This window comes from Vulpes lagopus, chromosome 17 (assembly GCF_018345385.1).
Source record: "Vulpes lagopus strain Blue_001 chromosome 17, ASM1834538v1, whole genome shotgun sequence".
Lineage (NCBI taxonomy): Eukaryota > Metazoa > Chordata > Mammalia > Carnivora > Canidae > Vulpes > Vulpes lagopus.
Genome location: NC_054840.1, coordinates 25,676,504 through 25,701,243, shown reverse-complemented (window position 1 = coordinate 25,701,243; position 24,740 = coordinate 25,676,504). Strand labels below are relative to the sequence as shown.

Sequence of the window (24,740 nt, the reverse complement as noted above, 5' to 3'; positions counted from 1 at the left end):
GGGTGGCTTGGTGGTGGGCATCTGCCTTCAGCTCAGGGGGTGATCCTGGAGTCCCAGGATCGAGTTCCACATTGGGCTCCCTACATGGAGCCTGTTTTTCCCTCTCCCTGTATCTCTGCCTCTCTCTCTCTGTGTCTCTCATGAATAAATAAAATCTTTTAAAAAAAAATAAAGGATTTGTAGTCAGGAAGTCTCCTATCTTCTTTTGCTCTTTTTCCAAACTTCAGAAATTAGGGGACCTGAGAAATACCAAGGTTCTAGGATAGCTAGAGGTCAACACAAGAAGGGTAAAGAGGTTTCTATGTTTGGAGACCCCAGGGGAGGCAGCAGGTTAGGGACCAGAGATGGGGCAGGCATGGGTGTCCAGGTAGCCTGCCATGCAGGAATCAATAATAAAGGAGTTATCTGAGCACGCAAGAAAATGGAAATCCCTAGGAGTTAGAACAAACATGGAAGTGAAACCAGAATGACTGGTAATTAGGCAGGCTGATCCTGGGCAGTTTGGGAGTAGGGGGGACCTGACCCAAATTTGCCCCCAGCACCAAGGGTCTTGAATTATGGCAGCATACAAGAATAGAAAGCAAGGGGTGTGTGAGTGGCTCAGTTGGTTAAGAGTCCAACTTTTGGTTTCGGCTCAGGTCATAATTGGAGGGTCATGCGACTGCACCCACACTAGGTTCTGCACTCAGCAGGGAGTCTGCTTGAGATTCCTTCCATCCTCACTTCCCTCTGCTCTTCCTACCTCTGGTGGTCTCTCTTAAATAAATAAATAAATAAATAAATAAATAAATAAATAAATAAAATGTAAAAAAAAAAAAAAAAGAACAAAAAATATGGCAAGAGCCCACAGGAGGTAGGGGAGGACTGAGATCCTATCTAAAGGCCACATTTCCAGAGAAAAGGTCCAGAAAATGGCACACAACAGTAGAGAGCACCAAGAGCGGGGAGAGGAGCCAAGGAAAGCTAGGCGGATGCCAGGCCTTGGCCAAGCAGCGAAGGCATCAGATTACCACTTAGTGGGGAAACTGAAGGGGTCAGCAGTGAATTTAAGGTCAAAGCCCCATTTTGACTCACAGCCAGTGCACTGGCTGTCGCATCTATTGCCCAGGATTAACTCCAGAACACTTCCCACCAGTGAGATGGGGCTCTGCTTCCCAAGGTTTCCCACCTAGAGTCCCCGGAGCAGAGGAGCCAGAACCTCTACTTCCAGCAAGGCCAGGATGAATGGTCTAAAGTTATCATGTGACCCTACACTTCTCTAAAACCTCAGGTTTTCCTTTTCAGTGGTGTAGGATCTTTGCAGTGTAATCCAAAACAAACTATGTTGATGATAAGTCTTCCAGGGGCCAAGAACTCCAGCTCTCTGTCTCACGTGCCAAGTTCCACATGTCCTGATCTGAGAAACCAAGTCGGTTAAGGCTTCAGAGTGAAGTCGACAGTGATGTCGGTGAAGGAAGGGTTAAGAGTCAGACCAGATATCAGAAACCTGGAAGGGGTCCTCCTGTAAGAAGGGGTAAGGCAGGGAGGATGAGAGTCATGGTTTGTAGGTGGGTTGGTACCAGCATGCTCTAAGAGGCAAGGAGACTCCAGAAAGGGAGAAGCTATCTACCTCTTGCCATTCTGTAGACCACCTCAGGGAATTCTATCCTACAATTTTATTGAAACCCTCTTGAACCAACTGAAATGTTTTAAGTTTCCACCTCCTAAATTTATTTCTACTCAGATACTACTTACTCTATCAACTAAAACAAGCAAACAAACAAACAAAAACTTACCTAGGGATGGTGTACAACATATTCTTACCTGTTCCACACGTTATAGAATAAATACAAACTTTATTTGCATATTTACGTTAAACAATATCTTTAGTTTGATAGTTAAAAAAAATACAAATCCATGTAACCAAAATGCTTAAAGGATTTGGTCAACTGAGCGTTGACTATTTTACCTATAAATATGAAAATTCGGCCTGTCAAGATGGTTTTGCAAGAGCCATATTTGAGATATTTGTGGATTTCCATGAAGGTTGACTCTTCAGACTATGAGATCTAATACAACACTCAAATCAGATATTAAGGGAAAAGTGATTTTGCAACCCCAAGTTAGGACCTTATATAAGATACACACTTGAAAAATTCTGAGTACTTATTCAAAATCAAGTAGGATATGTAAATAACAGTACCTCAAGTGCTTTTATAAACAGCAAACCTATACTTTCACAGCTATAAGCAAATGATATTTGTATTTCCCTGAGGGCATAGTTTGAGTTCAAGGGCAGTATGCAAGTGTGTGTGTGTTTCCTGAAGCCACAGATTGCAGACTGTGGTGAAGGCTAAGAAGAGAACATTATCTATTGATGTTCAGGTGAGCTTAGCTCCCTGCCCATTTCAGACCAGCTTTGGCAACTGGGGTACCTTAGCCTCTCCTCCTACAGTTTCCACGCCATCAGAGCCTGTGGGCCTCATTCTCTTTAGATCCAGTAAAATAGGAGACTCAGCCAAGTAGCTCAGAGGCCCCCCAGTAAGTGGGTCTGGTGGCCCCTCTTGTTCTAACTTGTGCCTATATTCTCCTGGAACCCACCTGCCTGAAGCACCTGTTCCTTATCTCCCTTTCCTTCTTGAGAATGGAGTCATGCTCACAAACTCAAGGGACCATGATATCATTTTCTAGATCTGGATCCTTAAACCTGACCTCCTCTTCCTCCTCCTATTTCATCCTCTTCCTCCCAGCCCGGGGCACTCTGTTCATTCACAGGACCTGCTTCAAAATCCAGTCTGCGGTGCCAGGATGTCTCACATACCCCACTCTCAGCCCAGGGCCCTTTGCCTCTGGTTGCTCCTGCACCTATCTGCCTCATCCCCCTGCAGGTGGTATTGGTTATGACAGCTACACAAACTAAAATTTTGATTATTTATCTATTAATGGAAACTAGATTTTAAGAGCTTCCCTCCCTGGCTAGTGCCTAGAAGCTTAAATCCTGAAATGCTTATAATGTTCCCCCAAATTACTTGGACTGTTTTCTTTCCCTCAAAGCTGGTGACTGGCAGCTTTAAGTGCAGAACTCTGTGTTTTAACAGGTGTAAACTGTTTGCCAACCCATGCCATTATTGAGAATTTCTATTTCTTGAGGGCCAGGCATCTGGGATTCTACAATTTACCTGCCTATCTGGTGAAATAAAAATCACATAGAATCCTTCTCTTGCCTTCATTTAGATATTCTGAACTAGTCCTGAAACTTGGGTCCTGCAGTTACAACCAGATTTATAACACAGAGATCTTAAATCCTCATTTTCCCAGAGTAGGGCTGGTCCACTGAGGGTACAAAATTTGCTGATTGCTCTTATCAAAGGACTGCCATGACAAGGAACATTCTTTTTCCAAGGGAAGCTCTCTACACATGTCATTGATTTTGTCATTTGTTATCTTTTTGGAAGTTCTTCCCTGAAATTGTCTTTGTAAATGTTTCCTCCTATAGCTCATATGTGGTTTCTGAAGGTGATCTCAAAGAAAGTCAAGTATGTAAGCAATGGCCACATCATTGACCCAAGAGCACAGCTTTCCAAGATGACCATTAGAAGGGCAATAAAGACATGGATGTAATCTCATAACTTCACATATATTTCATTTTTTCTCTAACTTGATGAAAAGAAAAATTAAAATGTTGACTAGAGGCTTGTTTACCAGTTTATTGAGTGTTGGGAGGGGGGGTGTTTCTCATGGATGTTCCCAAAGCTTGACAAACAGAACTCCTTGAATGTTTGCTAAATGGAACTAGATTAAATGGTTTCAGTTGAAAGCTTCATTAAGGTTATTAGTGCTCATGAGTACACTACTTACTGTAATGTGTTCTAAATTTCCACAAATATGTTCATATTTTCCCATCCTACTCTTCAGAGCAGGGAGCTCAACCTAACCCGACCCTCAGGCATGGAGCTTTTCACAGACTGATGTGTTTATATTTATCCTCAATGACCTACGTGTACATATAAATCTCATTTGTAATGTTCCAAGTCTTTTTTAAAAAATCAACTTTGAACTTTAGTTTCTTCTAATCATAACGTTTCTATGAAAATTCAACTCACTATCAACTCTAATACCTCTAACTTCCCAAACTACTCAGAATACAAGCACAATCTGCCACATCTAACCTGAAATAAAACTCTGTAAAGAGATTTGAAATCATATGATGAAAATAAAACACTGAGTAATGCAGTTACTATGTTGTTACCATTGTTGTTGCTTTTTAAGTACAGCATATGAAACAGGATCTCTTAATCTGTTTCCCCAATTTGGGGATTAGAATGAATTTCCAATGAGCTCATTTAAGAGCTCTACCTCTTAGAGTGAAGGACAGACCCTATTCTTTGAGTCAAAACAGTGCCAGGCTGATCCAAAAACCAAAAGAAGGGCTTAAAAAGATCCTGAAAACTAAGGTTCCAGGGAGGTGGGGTCTCAGGGACACAGACTCAAATCACAGTCTAAAAAAGTAGTAAGTATACAGTCAAGAAGAGTCCGTCATTCCTGCAGTGGCCAGCAGTGGAGGGATGTTTATATTTATTTATTGATATATATCTCAATCATCCTGAGTCTCTGGAAAACCCTTTCTATATTGCAATACAGGTGTTGGCCATGAAAAGGCCAGTGCACTGGTTTGTGCTGAAAGTACAATTTCATCTGACAATGACAGTTCTAGTCTGAAATGTACCTCCGTGATCATAAGAAATAGAGGTTTTGATGGGGGAACGCCTTTTATCTCTTTCAAAGCACATAGGTCCTCCCAGACCCATTTCCCAGTCCTGTCAGATGGAACAATATATGAGACACTCTTGACAAGGAGCCAAAGGCTCTAACACTAGGGATTCCATATGGTTTAAATGTAAGGAAAAAAGAAAAGAAAAAAAAGAACTTTATTTCCCCGCCTTGCTGAGTGAATCCTTTAGCAAACTTGTCAGAACAAAAAAATGAGCCAGTTTTTGTTTGTTTCCTACTTGGAGATAGACAGCATGACAGAACAGGACTGACTTGCAATGCAAAGACCTCAGTTTACACTCCTGGCTTAGCTACTTACGAACTGAGTGACCAGGGGCAAAGCACTAAGTCTTTCTAAAGCTCAGTTTCCTCACCTATAACACAGACATTATAATATCTGGTCACCACGTTGTTACAATGGTTAAATGAACTGATATACAGAAGTGCCTGGCACAGAACCTGGCACAGAACAGGTGTGTCCTGAATGTTAAATATTCTTCTTTCCTCCTGAGGTAGGTCATGCAAACATTCCTGGCTGGTCTCAAGTATCCCAAAGCTGTGACTTCCAAGGAACCCCCACGGGGAGCTGCAGGGAGCCCACGTGAACGGCCTGTAGCTCAAGCCCAGCCTGCTGTCTTTAGTGGGATGAACCTGGGCAACAGGTGAGGAGGGAGGTCTCCTGGCACCCAGTCCAGAGCACCAGGGGCTCCCGTCCTGCGCCCTCCCACAGTCACACCGACACTGCTCCAGGCACGATCCTCCGGATATGGGTGTAAGATTTCCTGATGGTGACACTGCCATGGTGTGACACCCCCCGGGGCAGAACACACTCCTCCGTCAGTTTCTGGGCCTCGGGGTCCCAACATAGCACGGTGGCGATGACCTCGTTCTTCTCGTCCCGCCCCCCAGTGATGTAGAGCCGATTGTTGCAGGGCGCGATGCCACAGCTGGCCCTCTCATGGCTGAGCTGGGTCACCAGGCACCAGCTGTCCTCCAGAGGGCTGTAGGCGTATAGTGCTCTCATGGCCCCTCCTGAAGAAGAAGGGAAACACAGTGGGCATTCACTGTTTTTCTGGTTTTCTTCCCCTTTAACCACAAAAATCCTACTTCTGTTAGGTCAAATCTACCATCTTGCCAATAGAAAGAGTAGATTCATGGCTCTCCAGAAAGCTCGAATGGATTCCACCAATCTTATGCTGAAAACAATTCAGAGCCCTTTAAACTTTGTGGCCAGGCATTAAGTTCTAAATGGACAATTAGCTTCACATGGTGCCAAAATGTACCCTAAGATGGCTCCCTAGAAGAAATACCATCTGGTGCATCAGGTGCATTCAGTTTGTAATCTCAGCTCTACCACTTTTTTTATTGTAACCATAAGCACTGATACTGTGGTGGTTTTGAGACATCAAAAGGGACCATGTGCATATGGCCCCTGCAGAAGGTCTGGTGCATAGAAACTATCAACACATGGCAGTGACTAGAAGTGGTGGCATCTTTTGTAGACTGAGCATGCCCTGGGGCACCAGTCCAAATTACTACCTGAAGATGAGCTTTGAAGTCATGAGGCTGACCATAAAGAATCAGGGAACCTGAAGCAAGGGCTCCCTTAATCCGTCCCTGTATTTTGCCTCTGGGAAGCCTTCTCCAATTAGCTCTTATTTGCTGAAATTACGTATTTTTGGCATCTCCTAAAATCAGTGACTCTCAATTGTGGCTGCACAGGAAAACCACCTGCACATTAGAAACAACTTGCACTGTCGGTCAGCATCCCGTCTCCTTGTGATGTCACTGGTCTGGGGTAAACCCCATCTATGTGCATTTCTGTAAAAAGCTCCCTAAGTGATTCTCATGAATAGTCAGGATTGAGATCATCCTTAACATTTACATGCCAACTGTGGTCTGGCCAGCCAGCCTTTCTTTTTGGCTAAATGCAACTTTTTAGAGCCCTCAAATCAAGCGGAAGGAGTAAAATTCTCATGAACACAAAATAAGGAATAATGATAGTTATCATTTATCGGTCACTTGATAAACTGTGCACATTTCAATTTCTGTACATTTCTAAAGTTTACAATACACTTTTTTTCCTGCAGCAACCTCTGGCTCCTCCACTGGGCCCCAGTGTCATGTCCCCTGAAAGTGGGCTGCTTCTGCATCCAGGACTGCCACGGTAAATTCCACCAAGGCCTGGACAAATCCCATCTCCTCTTCCTTTTCAACTTCACCCAAATCACCCAGAATCTGTGAGTTCCCAGGAGGACCTTATCTGATCTACCTGCATGGCTGCATGGGTGAGGAACCTCAGCTAAATAAGATGCCATTCATTCACTTACCAACAACATAGATGCGATCCCGGAAACTGACTGCATTGATGCATTTAGCCTCCACCGGCATGGATGACTTTAAATTCCATTTATTGGTTGAAGGGTCATAACACTGAGTCTTGTCTGTGGCCAGTTTCCCATTGGGCCCGCCCCCAATCACATAAAGCTTCTTCTTATGGCTGGTGGCTGCGAAGGAACTGACGTGGACAAGAAGGGGTGCTGCCTGCAGAGGCACAGGGCACCAGGAGAAGTTGTCAGTCACAAATTGCTGATTGCTACTGTAGCTTACAGGACACAGGCTAGGAGCTAGAGGACATAAACCTGGGCATCCTCTGACTGAAGTTACAAGCCTGTGGAGAGGTCAAAACACACATTTCCCACCCTCCCTGTGGGCTCAGGACACAGACTAGAACAGGCTGAGTGATGGACGTTTCCAGCCTCTGTCTTCTACAGTCCAGCTAATCAGGAGAGGAAAAGTGTTTATAGGAATAATTGTTTCTACAGATGAAACCAGCCAATGTTGGAGGAAAATGCTTTCACAGACATGCATCTTTATATTCATTCATGTGTTCTTTCATTCAAAAAATATTTACTGAGTGCCTACTAGGTGCTAGGCATTGTCCTTATTGCTTATGTCTATGAAGAAAAGCTGGTATAAGGGTTTCAGGTGGCCATAGGTATGTGGACTCCCAGACTGGGGCAGCATGAAGATTCAGGTATTAAGCCAGACTTGTGCTTCCACCCTGTGAACCCTCTGGCACTCAAGCGGACTTCCAAGAGCCTCTTTTCCATTGATATGGCCCTCTTGAGTCATAGAGCAACTCTGTAATGGGACTTGACAAGTTGACAAGATCTGAGATATACTGCCATAAATATTAAGGGCTATACAGAACCCACAGGCATTAGTCCTCTCAATCCTCTAGAAGTTCCATTACATAATACTTCTGTTCTCTTAGGTTGACAGATCTTGGCTAGATGACATGATGACCTGGCTACCTTTGCTTGTGTCTCTGATGACCATGTTTTACACTCCCCAAAGTGGAACATATTCTGACATATGATAAGAAGAAAATCAAAAAAGAAAAAAAGAAGGAGAAGAAAGAAGAAAATCTGAAATTGGGAATAACCTGGAAATATAGGAAGTGAGATCACTTTACTTATTATTATTATTATTATTACTACTACTACTACTACTACTACTACTACTACTACTACTACTACTACTATTACAAGGTCAACATGAGATCTACTCTCTTAGAAAATTATTTTTCCATGTCAGTCGGGTAATGTGCCAAGATCTTAACAAGGTTTGAGGGAGGCATATATCACACAATGGTGTGAACACTCTACTATCACACTTATACACTACAGAAGGATTTCTCTAAATAAATTTTTAAGCATAAAATGTAGTATTGTTATCTGTAGGCAGATCTCCAGAGCTTATTCACCTTGGATAATTGAAACTTTATGCCCACTGATTGGCAATGATATACAGCTGAGGTTGAATTGCTAAACAACATATATATGCAAGCAGCGTATAGATGGTTTATCATCAATAGGCAAATAAATAAGGGCTGACCTCTAAACACTACCATATGACTCTGACTCAGTAAACAGTGTAATAAAGGGATCCCTGTATGCCCACTGTGGTGACAACAGGGCAGATGGCATCTGAGAAGACAGAGACTCTGAACTAAGACATGCAGACTGTGGTTAGGACCAAGCCCCCCCTCTAAATCTGGGGCTTTTGGCTGGATAGACAGGTGTCTACAAGAGCTTCCCCACCTCGAACGAAGCTGTTTCTATGACCTGATCAGCAATGACATAGCAATGGCTCCTTTTAGGAGGGAAGCTCAGAGCCACCAACAATGTTCTCAGTGGGAGCACAGAGATGAGAAAGCCATATACCTATATTGTCATATACTTTTTTTTAAAGCTTTGAAGTATTAATACAAAGTTACTCATAGAAATAAATCTCCTATACCTCTGACCAACAGTTATGGAAGGGATCATAGGTCTCCACATTGTTGATCCTCTGCAAGCCATCAAAACCTCCAATCACGTAGACCTTGCCACCTAACACCACCATCTTATGCCTCCAGCGGCCAATGTTCAAATACTCAATTTGAATCCATTTGTTGATTGAAGAATTATATTTCCAAACATCGTGCTGTGTTTCTTTGCCACCTAGAAGAGATACAGAACATTTAAGAAACCACCAGGTATGTCAGAAATAGAGCTTCTCCCATAATTTCCCATAGTCCTTAAGTGCTATATCCCCAGGCCAGCTCTCTCTAAACAAAAGAAATCATGAAGGCATGAGTGGTCTGGTTGGGGAGACAGAGCCAATACAGGGGAACAGAGAGAGAGCCAGTGTGAGGCTGGAGCGAATCATGTACCAGACCGTGTCATGTGTCACCTCTGTGCTCTGAGTTCAGAGAAGAGGTGGCTAAATGAGTTGGGTCCAGAGATGTCTTCACGGAAGTGGCACCCAAGTCCACATGGGTGGGTAGGGGACAACAGGAGCCTGGACTTGGTATCTGTGCAGCCTAGGGACGGGAATAAGGGCAGGACAGGTGAGGTTGGACTACTGTGGTGGGGATAGTAGGGCCTTGACCAGCAGCCAAATAAGAAGGCATCTTAAGTTCTGTTTGCTTATTTCTTTAGATAAATACAAACCTGGAAAAATCACCAAGAAATCTTACAGAATTGTCTCAGTTCAAATCTCCAATCTATACAAAAACGTAAGTGGGATTTGTCCTATTGTTAAATAATTTTTATTATAAAAGAATGAGATGCTCACAATAGATAATTTGAGAATGAGCTGGTAAATATTTTTTTTCAAAATCACTCTCTTAATAAACAGAAAATACATAATCCAGTTAGGGAAAGAGACCAACACAAAGGAGAACTGACCTTTTTTGGTGACTTTAATAAAATATTTTTACAGCTTTGTGTTTCCATTTCCCATCAGCACAGAGTACCACCAACTACTTATTTTTTTTCTAAATTTATTTATGATAGTCACAGAGAGAGAGAGAGAGAGAGGGAGGCAGAGACACAGGCAGAGGGAGAAGCAGGCTCCATGCACCGGGAGCCCGATGTGGGATTGATCCCGGGTCTCCAGGATCACGCCCTGGGCCAAAGGCAGGCGCCAAACTGCTGCGCCACCCAGGGATCCCCCACCAACTACTTAAAGTAAAAGATGCACTTTTCAGACTTATAAACGTGCATGAGTGGGGCAATATGTATCACTGATGATGCTCTGTGTCCTGGGTAAGTGTTTCTCTAGGATAAAGCTCAGAATTGAGATTTCTGTCAAGAGCCTGCCCACGTTGAATTTTTATAGGTGTTGCCAAAGAGCCTTCCATAGCTGTCCTGGTTGATCTTCCTCTACCCCACCCACAGCATATATTAAGAGCATTTTTCGTTTTGTTTTATAAGCTGATGGAGAAAAATAATGTCATAGTTTGGTTTTTCCTGGTTGCTAGGGAGACTAAGCTTCTTCCTCTTCCATGAAATGTTTGTTCATATAGTTTAAACATTTTTCCTTGAGTTGTATAACTTTTAGAGGCCTCTATTCAAAATACCGTGTATGATATTGATCCCATTTAGGTAGTGTCAAAAATTATATATATATATATTTTTTAATTTTTATTTATTTATGATAGTCACACACACAGAGAGAGAGGCAGAGACACAGGCAGAGGGAGAAGCAGGCTCCATGCACCGGGAGCCCGACGTGGGACTCGATCCCGGGTCTCCAGGATCGCGCCCTGGGCCAAAGGCAGGCGCCAAACCGCTGTGCCACCCAGGGATCCCAGTGTTAAAAATTATAAAATAGGGGCGCCTGGGTGACTCAGTCGGTTAAGTAAGTGTCTGACTCTTGGTTTTGGCTCAGGTCATGGTCTCAGGCTTATGAGATAGAGTCCCGTGTTTGGGTTTCACGCACAAGGGGGAATCTGCTTGAGAATCTCCCTCTGCCCCTACCCCCACTCATGTGTGCTTGCTCTCTCTCTAATATAAATAAATAAAATCTTTTAAAAAAGTTATAAAATAACTATGTGCTTTCTTTTTTTAAAGATTTTATTTATTTACTCATGAGAGACACAGAGCAAGAGAGAGAGAGAGATAGAGAGAGAGAGAGAGAGAGAGAGGCAGAGACACAGGCAGAGGGAGAAGCAGGCTCCATGCAGGGAGCCTGATGTGGGACTCGATCCCGGGACCCCAGGATCACACCCTGAGCCGAAGGCAGACACTTAACCGCGGAGCCACGCAGGCATCCCAACTATGTGCTTTCAAAAAAATATATGCACACTCTATTAAAAAGAAAAAAATCTATGATTTTTACTTCAAGATGTAAAGGAAGACCTGATTAAGTGGGACACGTATCATGTGCATAGATGAGACAACATGTTATTGCAAAGATGTCAACCTTCCCTAAGTCAATCAATACATTCAGTGCCTTCAGGACTTTTCAAGGAGCTTGAAGAGGTTATTCTAAATTTCATTTGGAAGAGTAAATTTGGAAAAATTTCTAAGAAACTTTTCAAAAAGAATGAATGAGGCTTTTCCTAGCAAATATTGAAATAGAAAGCTATGGTAATAAAAGCACTGTGGTACTGACATAAGATGAGACAAAATGATGAAAAACAAGAGTACAGAAGAGACTGAAAGATATAAGGGTCATTAAATAAATGGTATTAGAACAGTTGACTATTTGGAGAAAAATTGTTAGATCCTTCTTTCACATTACAGTTAAAATTTCAAAAGTAAATGGCATAAAAGTAACTGCAGAATATATAGGAGAAGATGTTGATGATCTTAGGGTGGGTAGGGGCTTTCTAAGCATGACATGAAATATAGAATCACACAGGAAAGAAAGTTACTATGTGAAATGTAAATCAAAGTTAAAAGACAACCATAGTATGAGAGAAACTATTTTGCAATACAAATAGCAAAAGATATATATATTTATATAGATAATAATATTTATATATATTTATATATATGTAAAGATTTTTATTTATTTATTCATGAGAGACACAAAGAGAGAGGCAGAGACATAGGCAGAGGGAGAAACACGCTCCCTACAAGGAGCCCAATGTGGGACTCAATCCCAGACCCTGGGATTACGCCCTGACCGAAGGCAGACGCTCAACTGTTGAGCCACCCAGGAGTCCCAAGCAAAAGATATGTAATAAGAGCTCCAAAAAATTAATAGAAAGTCAAACAATAGGGAAACATAGAGTAGGAATAGATGATTTTTTAAAAAAATAAAGTGTTGGCTAATAATATATGAAAATATGCTAACATCATTAACGATCCAATAATGTAAATGTAAATATTCTAAGCTATTAAAAAATTTAATTCACAATAAAAAATGTTAGCAAAGATGTAGAAAATGGGCACTGTCATTCAACACTGGTTGAACCGTAAATTGATTCAAACTTTCTGGAGAACAATTAAGCAATACCTATAATTCTAAACGGACATATCTTATGACCACCTCCAGGAATCTTGCCAAACAGCAGCACAGGTTCATAAATATATCTGTATTAAAATGCCTGCTGCAGAATGCCTCAGTGACTCAATTAGTTGAATCTGACTTTTGATTTTAGTTCAGGTCATGATCTCAGCGATGTGGGAATGAGCCCCATGATAGGCTCTGTGCTAAGTGCAGAGCCTGCTTGTCTTCCTCTTCCTTTGCTCCTCTCCTGACTGTGCTCATGCTCTAAAATAAATAAAATATTTTAAAAAAAAGTTTTAAAAAATAAAATAAAATGCCTATTGCAGCATTTTTTTTCAGGGGGAATATAAAAGCTGAAAAAAAACCCCTGTGTTTTATTCATTCCATAGACTGCCATATAGCTGGTGAAAAGAGTGCCAGTATTGATGACGATGGATAACACTGCTGAGCTGTCCTGTGTGCTTGGGGACTGCACTTTACATGTATTACATCACTTAATCTATATGATAGATCCATTATATCAACATGTAACGATGTCCAAAATAGATTGCTAAAGTACAATCTTCCATGATTTAACTGTGTATAACAAGCACACCTTCATGCATTGGTTGTATAATTTTTCTTTTTTTTTAAGATTTTATTTATTTATTCATAGAGACACACACACACAGAGAGAGGCAGAGACACAGGCAGAGGGAGAAGCAGGCTCCGTGCAGAGAGCCTGACGTGGGACTCCATTCAGGGTCTCCAGGATCACGCCCTGGGCTGCAGGCGGCGCTAAACCGCTACGCCACTGGGGCTGCCTGGTTGTATCATTTTTCAACAGACAACAACAAATCTAAGTGAGCGGGGAAGTGAGGGGGGAAGTGAGGGGAAGGACAAGCTGTAGAATAACACAGGTAGTGTATGTGACAAAGACTGACTATGGTTACCAAACCCGTCTTTTCCTCCTGGGCACACAGGCAAACTAAATTTCCTAGTTCCCCTGTGTGGGGGCTGGCAGTGCAGGGGGAGCATGTGGCTAGTTCTTGCCAATAGAATGTGAGCAGAGTGATGCCTCCTGTCCAGGCTGGGGCTATTATGAGCAGCTGTGCCTTCTCAACTCCTTCAGGGTCTCTGTCTTTCTGAAATGCATCCACCTTTGAAGGCCATGTGTGGAAAACAGCAGCATCATCAGATGGAAGGAGCCTAAGTCCCTGAATGACTGAGTGAAGCAGATCCACTCTCCCCAGGGCCCACATACTATTGCAATAAGTTTGCATACTATTGCAATAAGTCACTATGATTTAGTGTTTGTTATACAAACTAGCATTACTTAGTCTAAGACAATATAAAACTATTTTGTAAAAAAGTTAAAGGTATAGTATTGTAATGGCACAGTTGAAACTGCCATATTTTACTGTATACTCCCTATATTATTTGAATCTTCTACAACAATCAAAAAATATTTCTACATGATAAACAAAAAGCTATGGTATTAACATACCTAGGGAAGAGCTGATCTGACCACGATTTTGGATGAAGCCAGTTCTGGGAAGAAGCTCTTCCCCAAACAACCTCAGATTAGACAAAGCCTCTGAGAGAGGGCTTGTCTCCTCCCTTGGGGCCCCAAAAAGAGCTGGGTGGCTTCTAATATCATGGGGGAGAGCATGGGACTCAGAGAACCTGGATTGGAGCCCTGCCTGACATTTACCAGTCCCATAATCTTTCAGAGCCTGCATTTTCTCCATTTGTAACTCTACCTTATAGAGTTGATGTGAGAGGCAAATGATTAAGTGCCACTAAAGTATAAATGCATCTACTGTGCTGTAAAGGTGGTAGAGACTTTGTTGCTTAATAAATATTAAGCATTTACCATGTAGCCAGGTGCAGTGCAGGGTAATGGCAGGATGGTATTGACTCCCCTGGAATTTAAGGACTAATGGGAGTCACATAAAAGTATAATTGTAAATATGCAAATAACTTAGAAGTGAGAAATGACAAAGTACTGTGCCTACTGGAGCACTGAAAAGTATGACAGTAAACTTGAAGTGAGGTTTCAGGTTTGGGCAGAGGAACAGACATTTTTATTCATTACTGCATCCCCAGGGCCCAGTTCAGTGTCCTACATCTCTAGCAAATATCAGATAAATTCTACTATCACTTTCCTTCTTCCTTTTCCATGAAGTACCGGAACTGTCTTCCTGCTCCCCAGATCTCGTAAAATACTGCTCACAAGTTAGTGTCAGTTAAGTAAGAATGTGCTTCCAAGATAAGACCACCTGAACTCCTGGTTTCCACATGCTGACCCAGTCATAGCTAGACCACTGCCATTCCCAGTAATTCTTCTAAGTTGGTTGCCTGGCTCTCACTCAGGAAAATACATAGTGCCACTGGGGGCTTACTTTGGCATCATGTGGCTCCTGCTTACCTGAGATGTAGACCTCATTTTTTAATGTCACGCATGCAAACTCCACCCACTTCTTATTCTCACTCTCCAGCTCATGCTCCGTCAAGGGGAGCTTGGCCACCTCCAGGCGGCTGCGCCTCAGGGGGTCCAGGCAGGTTACCTCCGCCACAAACCGTTCATCCTTCGTGCAGCCACCAATGATCATGAATACCTCAGACTGAAACTCATGCATCCTGGGCTTGGTGCGCTCCGAAATGATCTGGAAAACCAATGGGAGTATGTAAAGGCAGGAAGACACAGAGGTTCAGAGCCCAGGCTACAGAGCCAGACAGAGCAGAGCCCAGTTCCCAACTCTGCCACCATGTGACTTCACCTTGAAGTTCCATTATCTGTGTAATGGGGACTTTAGTGGTAACTGTCTCATAGGTTTGTGTGAGGATGAAATGATATCATATACGTAGTGTGCCTGGTCTGCAGGCAGGTATACATAGATAACAGATACTGAACAAAGATTACCTATTGTTGCTTTTGCCACTATCTTAGGAAGTCCAGGTTCATTTACCATTAAATGCACTTCCCACTTTACCCTTCCTGCCTGGTCTGAAGGCTTGAACCCTGGAATTTCATTTCTGGCCACCTTCCACTCCCTCCTGGTTTTTTTTCCCCCCCTCCTGGTTTCAATTTCTTGATGATATCCCAGACTTTGCTCACTACTAGACCTCTTCTGAAAGAGAAATCCTGATGGTAGGCACATAAGAGCACTTACAGACTTAGGGGAAAAGAGCCAAAGAGAAGCACAGTGTGGCTGGGGATGTTGAAGGACTAGACCCCTACATCAAAGATATGACCCTTCAGAGCCTTGAACAAGCAAAGAAATCCACACCACGGATATTTGAACCCAGCTGAAAGAACAGAGGTTTGAAAGTCAAGTACACCAGAGTTTGGTCCTTGTTTCACTACCTATGACTATGTGACCTTGGAGGAGCAACACAATATATGGCTGTAATCACTTCTATGCCAACAAGCCACTGTGAGCATTCACTGAGGTTTTGATGTAGAGGGATGAGCAGAGCACCTGGCATAAGCACAGCCCTCATGGCAGTAGGAGCAGCTAGAGATGTCACATTGGCATTATTAGGGAAAGGGAGAGCTGCCCTCCTCCTGGTTCCATCCACCCTCTGGACTCAGTGGGGAAGGTTCCGCAGGTGGGCTTGTGGGGAGAGAGCCAGCACCCATTTTCCAGATGACCAAAACAGCCTGCAAGCTGAGGCTGACCTAACACATGCAATGAAACTTCAATCTTGACCACAGATGTGACAAACAAGTTACAGTAGCAAAAACTACCCCCCTCAAGTGGTGAATCTATTTTTTTTAAAGATTTATTTATTTATTCATGAGAAACACACACACACAGAGGTAGAGACACAGGCAGAGGGAGAAGCAGGCCCCATGTAAAGAGCCTGATGTGGGACTCGATCCTGGGTCTCCAGGATCACACCCTGGGCTGCAGGCAGTGCTAAACCGCTGCACCACCAGGGCTGCCCTCAAGTGGTGAATCTAATCAATGGTCACAAATAAGCAGATCAGTCAACACCCAAACTCTACTTTTCCATAAGAGACTTTGGTTTTCTGTACCAAAGAGTCCGATACAATAAAATTTGCATCCTCAATTCATGGCCATAAAGCTTGTCACAGGGCCCCCTTTTGGAGGTTGGCAGAAAGAAGTGGGGCTGTATGGGGCAATGGGCAGAATCTCAGGGTGTGGACAGTGGAGAAGACAGTTGGGGTAAGAGTGGGAGGGGCAATCCTAGGAACCGGGGGTACTGTGAGGACAGTGGCAAGACTGTCAAGGACAGGATCTGAGCAATGAGTTGGCACCAGAGACAAATTTTGCCACTCTGTAATTTTCTTTCCCACTATCTGCCCTGCTTCAAGGCTCTAAGTCTCTCTTCCCCACAGTTGAAATGCAACCCCCAACAGTAATCTGGTCCTTTCAAAAGGATTAGGGATTATGGAGTAATGCTTAGAGGACAGCATTAGCCTTCCAAATTGGTCCCTATGTGACCCTTATTCAAGCTCTGAAAGCCAGGTCTCTTCTTCACAGTGGCTACTCTCCTGCCTCAATAACCTGCTGGCCAATAGGGGACTGGATGAGTTGTGATCTTACTCCTGATTCCCAGGCTGTTACCCCATTCCTGAGTCCTGGGTTTTGTGGAAGACTCTGCTCCCATTGACTGAAACCTCTGCATTCCTGCCTGCTATCTAGGTATTCCCACAATATCTGTCCTTGATTTCCCACACCACCTCCCCATCCACTTACCCTTTAAGTCACTGGCATTATTTGTAATGTCTTTTTGTCCTTTCCTCTAAGAAGCCATTCTTGACTTTCGACACATTTCCACAGCGCCGGATTTCCCCATCACAGTACTTTTCATACTTCCTTGTAATTTATTATAAGGTCCCTGATGGCAGGGACAGCCCTTATTCTCCAATGAACAAGTGCTTGGAGGTTGTGGGTTTCCACAAACATTTGTTAAATGAGTAAATGAATGAATGAATGGGAGAGCTAGGCAACCCAAGACTTGATATTGACTTTTTTTCCAGTCCAAATCACTGTTGTAACCAGCTTCCACAGTGGGGCCCAGGAATTCTCACCTCAGGGTACTTATGCCTTATGTTCCCCCCACAGTGTTCAGGGTTGGGCCTCTATGCCAGTGGAATAAGGCAGAGGTGATGGTTTATCACTGCTAAAGCTAGGCTATAAAAAGCACAATGGCTTTCATCTTGATTGCTCTCTCAGTCTTTCTGGGGCCATTTGCTCTGGAAAACCAGCTGCTATGGAGAGGCCCACATGGCAAGAAACTCTGAGGCTTCCAGCCAACAACCTGCAACAAACCTGTCAACGATCCTGTCAACAATCATGTGAGTGAGCTTGGAAGTTGATCCTCCAACCTTATTTGAGCTTTGAGATGACTGCAGCCCCTGCCAACAGTTTGACTACAGCTTCATGAGAGACCCTGAGCCAGAATCACCCAACTAAGTCATGCCTAGATTCCTGTGAGCTGTGATATAATAAGTATTTGTTGTCTTAAACTAATGAAGTTTGGGGATAATTTTTCATACAGCAATAGATAACTAATATAACCATCTAACTGATGGAATTGCTGGGTATTAAGATCTACCTTATCACTTGGCACCAAAGAACTCCCAGGCGGTCACCATTATCAAACTGTAAATTCAGCTACATCTGACAAAATATTAACCCCAAAGGCACAAGTGCCAGTCTGAAGTGAGATGTGCAAGCTTGTTGCAGACACATGGAAGTGTTTGCTAATGAATCATATGCAACAATCAGGCCTAACCAGTTTCTTTTCACATTGTTAAAAATAGAACAGACAATTGCACCTTGCTGACTACTCATTAACAGGTCTTACACTAGGGGATCAACAAAAGTGACTGTGTTGCTTCAACAAAGCTGTCTTTAAGGGTGAGCTTCTGCTCCACTCAGGAGGAAGAGCTACCACACATGTCAGAGCAGCCTTTGGTATAAATCAAGGTGGTTGCTGGAAATTTAGGAGGCAATAAAATAAAGGGGAAACTATCTCTTCTCCAGAAGACTTCTCCTTTTTTAAAAAAAATTAATTTATTTATTCATGAGAAACACAGAGAGAGAGATGGAGACACAGGCAGAGGGAGAAGCAGGCTCCATACAGGGAGCCTGATGTGGGACTCGATCCCGGGTCTCCAGGATCACACCCTGGGCCAAAGGCAGGCGCTAAACCACCGAGCCACCCAGGGATCCCCAGAAGACTTCTCTTAATGAAGGTCCTCGCTACCACTCCTAAATCAAATGCAGATTGACATTTGCTTTTATTTTTCTTAAATATCCCACTATTGCCACCTCCATAAGCTTAGAGGAGGAATAAGGTTAAAGGGGGGAGATGATGATAGGATAAAAAAGGTTTAATTTGGAAAAGGAAGGTTAAGAGGAGAAGTGTAGTCAGAAAATAGCCTTCAGACTTACACTACTATTAACAGAAGTAAACCCAAGATCATTCAAGCAGTGAGCAGACAGGGAGTTTCAGGGAATGAACTGGCAATTAGACCCCATTCGAAGATTACAGTGGTTGGTTGGTTCATTTACCAAGATTGTAAAAATGGAACGAGAAAGTGGCAGCAACCCTAGGACACAAAGAAAAGAGAAATCTTAGCTTCAGAGAAAGAAAATGCTTGGTTGTGTGAGATAAGCACCATAAAGGAACTGTGAAAGAATGAGAACAGTCTTTATTTGTGAGGCCTTACCATGTACCAGACAGGGTGCTAACCACATCTTATTCATTACCCTATTGAATTCTCAAAACAATTGTATCAGTTGGTGGGCATTAATATCACCATGTTACAAGTCAGGAGGGAGCTTTCAAGCAGTTAAGTGTCTTACCCAAGGTCACACTGTCAGTAAATTGTGCAGTCAAGATTAAAACCTAGATCTGCCTAAATGCAAGCCCAGGTTCTTACCACTGGAAACTCTCCCAGATATCAGAATTCTCTCTTCTCCTAAATCCAAAACTCATAATCCCACTCTCCCCGACACTGCAAATACCAGAGTCAGAGCACATACTTCATAGCAGCAATTTTGCAGAAGGCATAGCAGAGATATTTTACATCAGCAGAAAATCTTTATCACCTGCATTTCGGGGACTTAGGAAACAGGAAGCAGAAATAAAAATAGCTAGAATACTGGAAGTGTAGTTGATCAAGACTCTGTACTTTATTATTATTTTTTTAATTTTTATTTATTTATGATAGTCACACAGACAGAGAGAGAGAGAGAGGCAGAGACACAGGCAGAGGAAGAAGCAGGCTCCACGCACTGGGAGCCCGACATGGGACTCGATCCCGGGTCTCCAGGATCGCGCCCTGGGCCAGAGGCAGGCACCAAACCGCTGCGCCACCCAGGGATCCCCAAGACTCTGTACTTTAAATGCTGAACTGAGATCAGTTGCAGAGACAGACACTATCTGCAGTTTTATGAGGGCTTTGCTACACAGTTCTGAGCCATCTGCCAGCAACCCATATACCCAGCTTAGGGTAGGACTCATATGGTTGTCTGGATTCCCTCCATCAGTCTGCTCAACACCGTTCATTTGCCTAGTATCTGGACTTCTCTGACAGACAATAAATTTCACAAGGCAGAGACTGTTTTTGTAGTGCCTGGAGCCATATCTGGCATATAGTTGGTATTCAGAATTTATTTGCAAAAAATACATACATAGTATAAGTATAGCTTATTAAAATATATGGGATACTGTTGAAGTAGTATAAGGGGGAAATTTATAGTACTACTGACAATACTAGAAAAAAAGAAAAGTTCTCAAATCTATGACTTCAGCTTCCACTTAAAAAAAAATAAAAGTAAACCCAAAGTAAGCAGAGAAAAAATAATTCAAGATCAGAATATAGGGACATCTGGGTGGTTCAGTGGTTGAGCGTCTGTCTTTGGCTCAGGTCATGATCCCAGGGTTATGGGATCCTGCAGGGAGCCTGCTTTTCCCTCTACCTATGTCTCTGCCTCTCTCTGTGTGTCTCTCATGAATAAAATACTTTAAAACATCAGAATACAAATAAATGAAATAAATCATAAAAACAAATGAAACCAAAAGCTGTTTCTTTGGAAAAACTGATAAAATTGATAAACCTCTAACTAGACTGATCAGAAAAAAGAGAGAGGAGACACAAACTATGAATATCTGGAGTGAGAGATGTGACATCACTATAGATCCTACAGATATCAAAAGGATAATAAAGGAATATTGTGAGCAACTTTATGCTAATAAATTCCACAACTTCTACGAAGTGGGAAATTCTTTGAAAGACACAAACTACCAAAGTACATTCTAGAAGAAATAGATAGCCCTGTATCTATTAAAGAAATACAATTTGTAGTTAAAAACCTCATAAAGGAAACTCCTGGGATGCCTTGGTAGCTCAGTCAGTTGAGTGTTGGACTCTTGACATCGGCTGCAGTCGTGATCTCAGGGTTTTAAGATCAAGTCCCATTTTGGGCTCCCCGCTCTGTGTGAAGTCTGCTTGTTCTTCTCCCTCCCCTACTTGCATTCTCAATCTCTCTCTTAAGTAAGTAAATAAAATCTAAATAAACAAAACAAAACAAAACAAAACTCTCCTGACTCTGATAGTATCACTGGTAAATTCTACTGAACATTTAAGGATATATTTGCAGAGTGAATTGATGACAAACACAGAAATGAATTGAGGACAATACAGAACTAGAAAAGGACACTCAGGAAAAGGATGAGGCTCCAGGGGCCTCAGACAGACAATTCCTAAACCACTTGTGGCTAGGATCTCTATCAATATCTTAATGAAGGGATCCTTGGGTGGTGCAGCGGTTTAGTGCCTGCCTTTGGCCCAGGGCGCGATCCTGGAGACCTGGGATCGAATCCCATGTCGGGCTCCCTGCATGGAGCCTGCTTCTCCCTCTGCCTGTGTCTCTGCCTCTCTCTCTCTCTCTTTGACTATCATGAATAAATAAAATCTTTTAAAAAATATCTTAATGAAGGTTTGGTAGCCAATCTCAGAACTATTGTACAGTGCTATATAGGTGTGTATGTTCATGTGTATAAACTTAACACACTGTCCCTATATTATTATTTCCTGATGGGTTTGTTTCTCTCCACTAAGACTATTTTTGTCTTTATGAAGTTTTGAATAAAACATTTCTTCAGAAATTGTTAAGGAAAATCTGGTACATCCAAATGATATGTATATTTATCATCTTGGTACTCATTTATTCATCCAACAAACATTTACCAACTGCTTACTCTATACCAGGGAGTCTCCTAAGGTCTGTAGATGAAAAGTGCAGTAAGACATATTTCTGACCATAACAAGCTCCCAGTATAAAGATGTTTACAAACAAGGAATTCAATGGTTACCATGTAGCAGTTGGTGCTATGATAGAGCAATGCACTAGGTACAATGAGAATGAGAAAGATGTAGCTGGAGTAGAAATCAACTAGGTGAAGAGGGGAAAAAGGCACCTGAACAGCACCTGCATTAGTGGATAAAAAGGCACATTCACTTTGGGGAACTGCAAAGAGTTCATTAGCAGGAGCTTAGCAGGAGGGAAAGGTTGGAGATGGCGCTAGAGAAGTGGGTGGGAGGTGAAGTATTAAGACAAGGCTCTGGGAGCTCAGGCAGGAAGCGTGTGGGCTTTACCCTGAAAGTCAGGAGGAGCCATGAAGAGGGTAAGCCCAAGAAACAATAATTGGTCTGAGTTTTAGATCATCCAGTTGGTGAATGAATTGGAAGGAGGCCAGACAGAGGGCAGGAAGGTGAGTTTTGAGGAATTTTCAGAAATTCAGGAAGGAAATGACAGTCAGAACCAAGGTAACGTCACAGGATATCCATGAGACTTGAGGTTCTCCAGAGTGGGCAAAGTAGGAAAGCTACTCTGGAATGGCAACTGGACAGGGCACATTCTGTCCTGTGTGTCACCCCCACCAATCACCACCCTTATGCACTCGGAAGAGGATGATGTGCCAGGCATGGTGCTGAGTGAGATAGGGAATCACTCATGTCTTCATGAGAGATACAGAATTTCTTATCTCACTCCGTCCTCTCAGTAGCTGTTTATGATGTAGTAATTTTACAGATCAGAAATCCAGGGCTTCTGGAACTGCCTGCCTCAAACCATAAACAGTACAGTGTCTTCTTCTCCATACCATAAGGATTGGTACACACCTATGCTTCGGTGAGGCCGCTGTCTCCTTTACTTCACTGCTTAACTACAGTGTCACCCTTTGTCAACTCACCTCATTGCCTGAAAGGTGATACATCCTGGCTTCCTGAAGCAGTGGGAAGACCTCTGGGCATTGCCTGATAAGAGGATCTGCCTCCACTGTCTCCACGAAGTACCATGGGTCCAGAAGTGGCAAGCGCACATTCTCAAGTACATAGGGGAGCAAGCAGAGCCGTTCTGACTGTTTGTGCCGGACCCAACTCATCACAGTCTCAAACACCTGAGCCTCTTCTGTCACATAAAGGTCATCACTCTTCAAGATGTGGTACAGAGTGTCCACGGGAAGTTCGAGGAACTCTTCGGAGTTCAGAATTTGCACAAAGTTTTGAATGATGTAATTTTGAACCTGCTTTTTCAGACTGTCCAAGGAGTGTGTGTCCGCCAGCCTTAGTATTCCCACACAGTTTTCTGGATTCAAGGCTTCTGTTAGGAAGCTGGCACAGGCATCCACCATCCGCAGGAACTAAAGGAACAGAAGGGAGGCAAATCAGGCCAGAAAACCATTAGTCCACAGGGAGCCTTGTCAGTGAGTTGTGTGTAGTAGCAAAAAATTGGAACAACCCAAATGGCTGACAATAGCAGCTTGCTAAAGAAATGATGCTACATTCTTATTTTCCACAACTCTGTAATCACTAATACAAGTAAAAAAGATTGTTAAAGGATATAGAAAATGTTCCTAATGTATTGAGTTGAAGAATCTCACTGAATCTGACCAAGCCTCTAGATTTAATCAGCAATTTACAAGAAATATAGCAGAAAGAGGAATATGTTAAATGATACCATGGGAATATACAATCAGCAAAATCTGGACTGTGAGAAACTGAACTGAACTAGTTGTTCAGTTTCTTCAATAAGCACATCATAAGGGGAAAAGAGAGAGAGAGAGACAGGGAGGAGGAACCTAAAAGTGAAAAGACATGGAAGAGATACAACAACCTCGTGCAATGTATGGACCTTATTTGGATTATTATTCATTTTAAGTGGGATAATGGTATTGTGATTATGTTTCAAGAAGAATCCTTGTCTTTTAGAGATACATACTAAAATATTTGAAGATGAAATGAGAAAAGCACTTCATAAAATCATAGGTACACTATGATCTTATTTTTATAAAAAATATGGAACATAGGCATAGAAACAAGACTGAAGGGTACACACCAAAATACTGACAGGTATTATGTCTCAGTATATCAGGGATCTTAGGACAATTTATGCTGCAGTAACAACCCCCACATCTCAGGTACTGACGAGAATAAATGATTATGTCTCACTCATATTCCATGTCCTACAGGGATCTTCATTCTAAGACCCCGAATAACAGAAAAGTTCTTAGCTGAGATATGCCAGTCTGGTGACATAGGGAGAAAAGAGATGGCAGAGCCACATAAGGCGTTTAATTTTAACACTTTAGCTCAGAAGTTGCACATGCCATCTCTACACACACTTAATTGGCCAGAGTAAGTTACATGGCAAAATTTATAGTCAAGGGAAAAATAATCCTCCCATAGAAACAGTCCTGCAGGGGTAGAAAGGGAAGACATTGCATAAGTAACATAAAGTACCATATTTTCTAATAAGACTGAGAATTTTCCTTACTTTTTTTTTTTACATACTTTAAAAATCCCCTAAAATGAGTAAGTAGCACTTTCGTAACTTAAACATTCATTTGTAAAATTGTTGGCTCCTATGTCTTTACTTATTTTTATTTTTTAAAGATTTTATTTAGGGGGATCCCTGGGTGGCTCAGCAGTTTGGCGCCTGCCTTTGGCCCGGGGTGCGATCCTGGAGTCCCGGGATCGAGTCCCGCGTCAGGCTCCCGGCATGGAGCCTGCTTCTCCCTCTGCCTGTGTCTCTGCCTCTCTCTCTCTCTATCATAAATAAATCTTTTAAAAAAAATAAAATAAAGATTTTATTTATTTAATCATGAAAGACACAGAGAGAGAGGCAGAGACATAGGCAGAGGGAGAAGCAGGCTCCCTGCAAAGAGCCCAA

General features: G+C 42.5%; 1 protein-coding gene and 1 non-coding gene across 2 annotated transcripts in view; both read right to left on the bottom strand.

Annotated features, from left to right (window-relative positions):
- Window positions 1–3,598: 3,598 nt before the first annotated feature.
- The window catches only part of KLHL6 (kelch like family member 6), a 57,442-nt gene continuing 36,300 nt past the window's right edge, over window positions 3,599–24,740 (bottom strand). Inside the window, exons 3-7 of the mRNA XM_041731970.1 lie at window positions 22,762–23,211; window positions 14,951–15,188; window positions 9,055–9,257; window positions 7,080–7,293; window positions 3,599–5,781 (exon numbers count right to left, since the gene is read on the bottom strand). Of these exons, the coding sequence (XP_041587904.1) occupies window positions 5,480–5,781; window positions 7,080–7,293; window positions 9,055–9,257; window positions 14,951–15,188; window positions 22,762–23,211 (1,407 nt within the window). The 3' untranslated portion in view covers window positions 3,599–5,479. The remainder of the gene's footprint in view (window positions 5,782–7,079; window positions 7,294–9,054; window positions 9,258–14,950; window positions 15,189–22,761; window positions 23,212–24,740) is intronic.
- LOC121477659 lies at window positions 8,344–8,447 on the bottom strand. The gene has a single exon (XR_005984325.1). It is a non-coding gene; the product is annotated as a small nucleolar RNA U13 (small nucleolar RNA).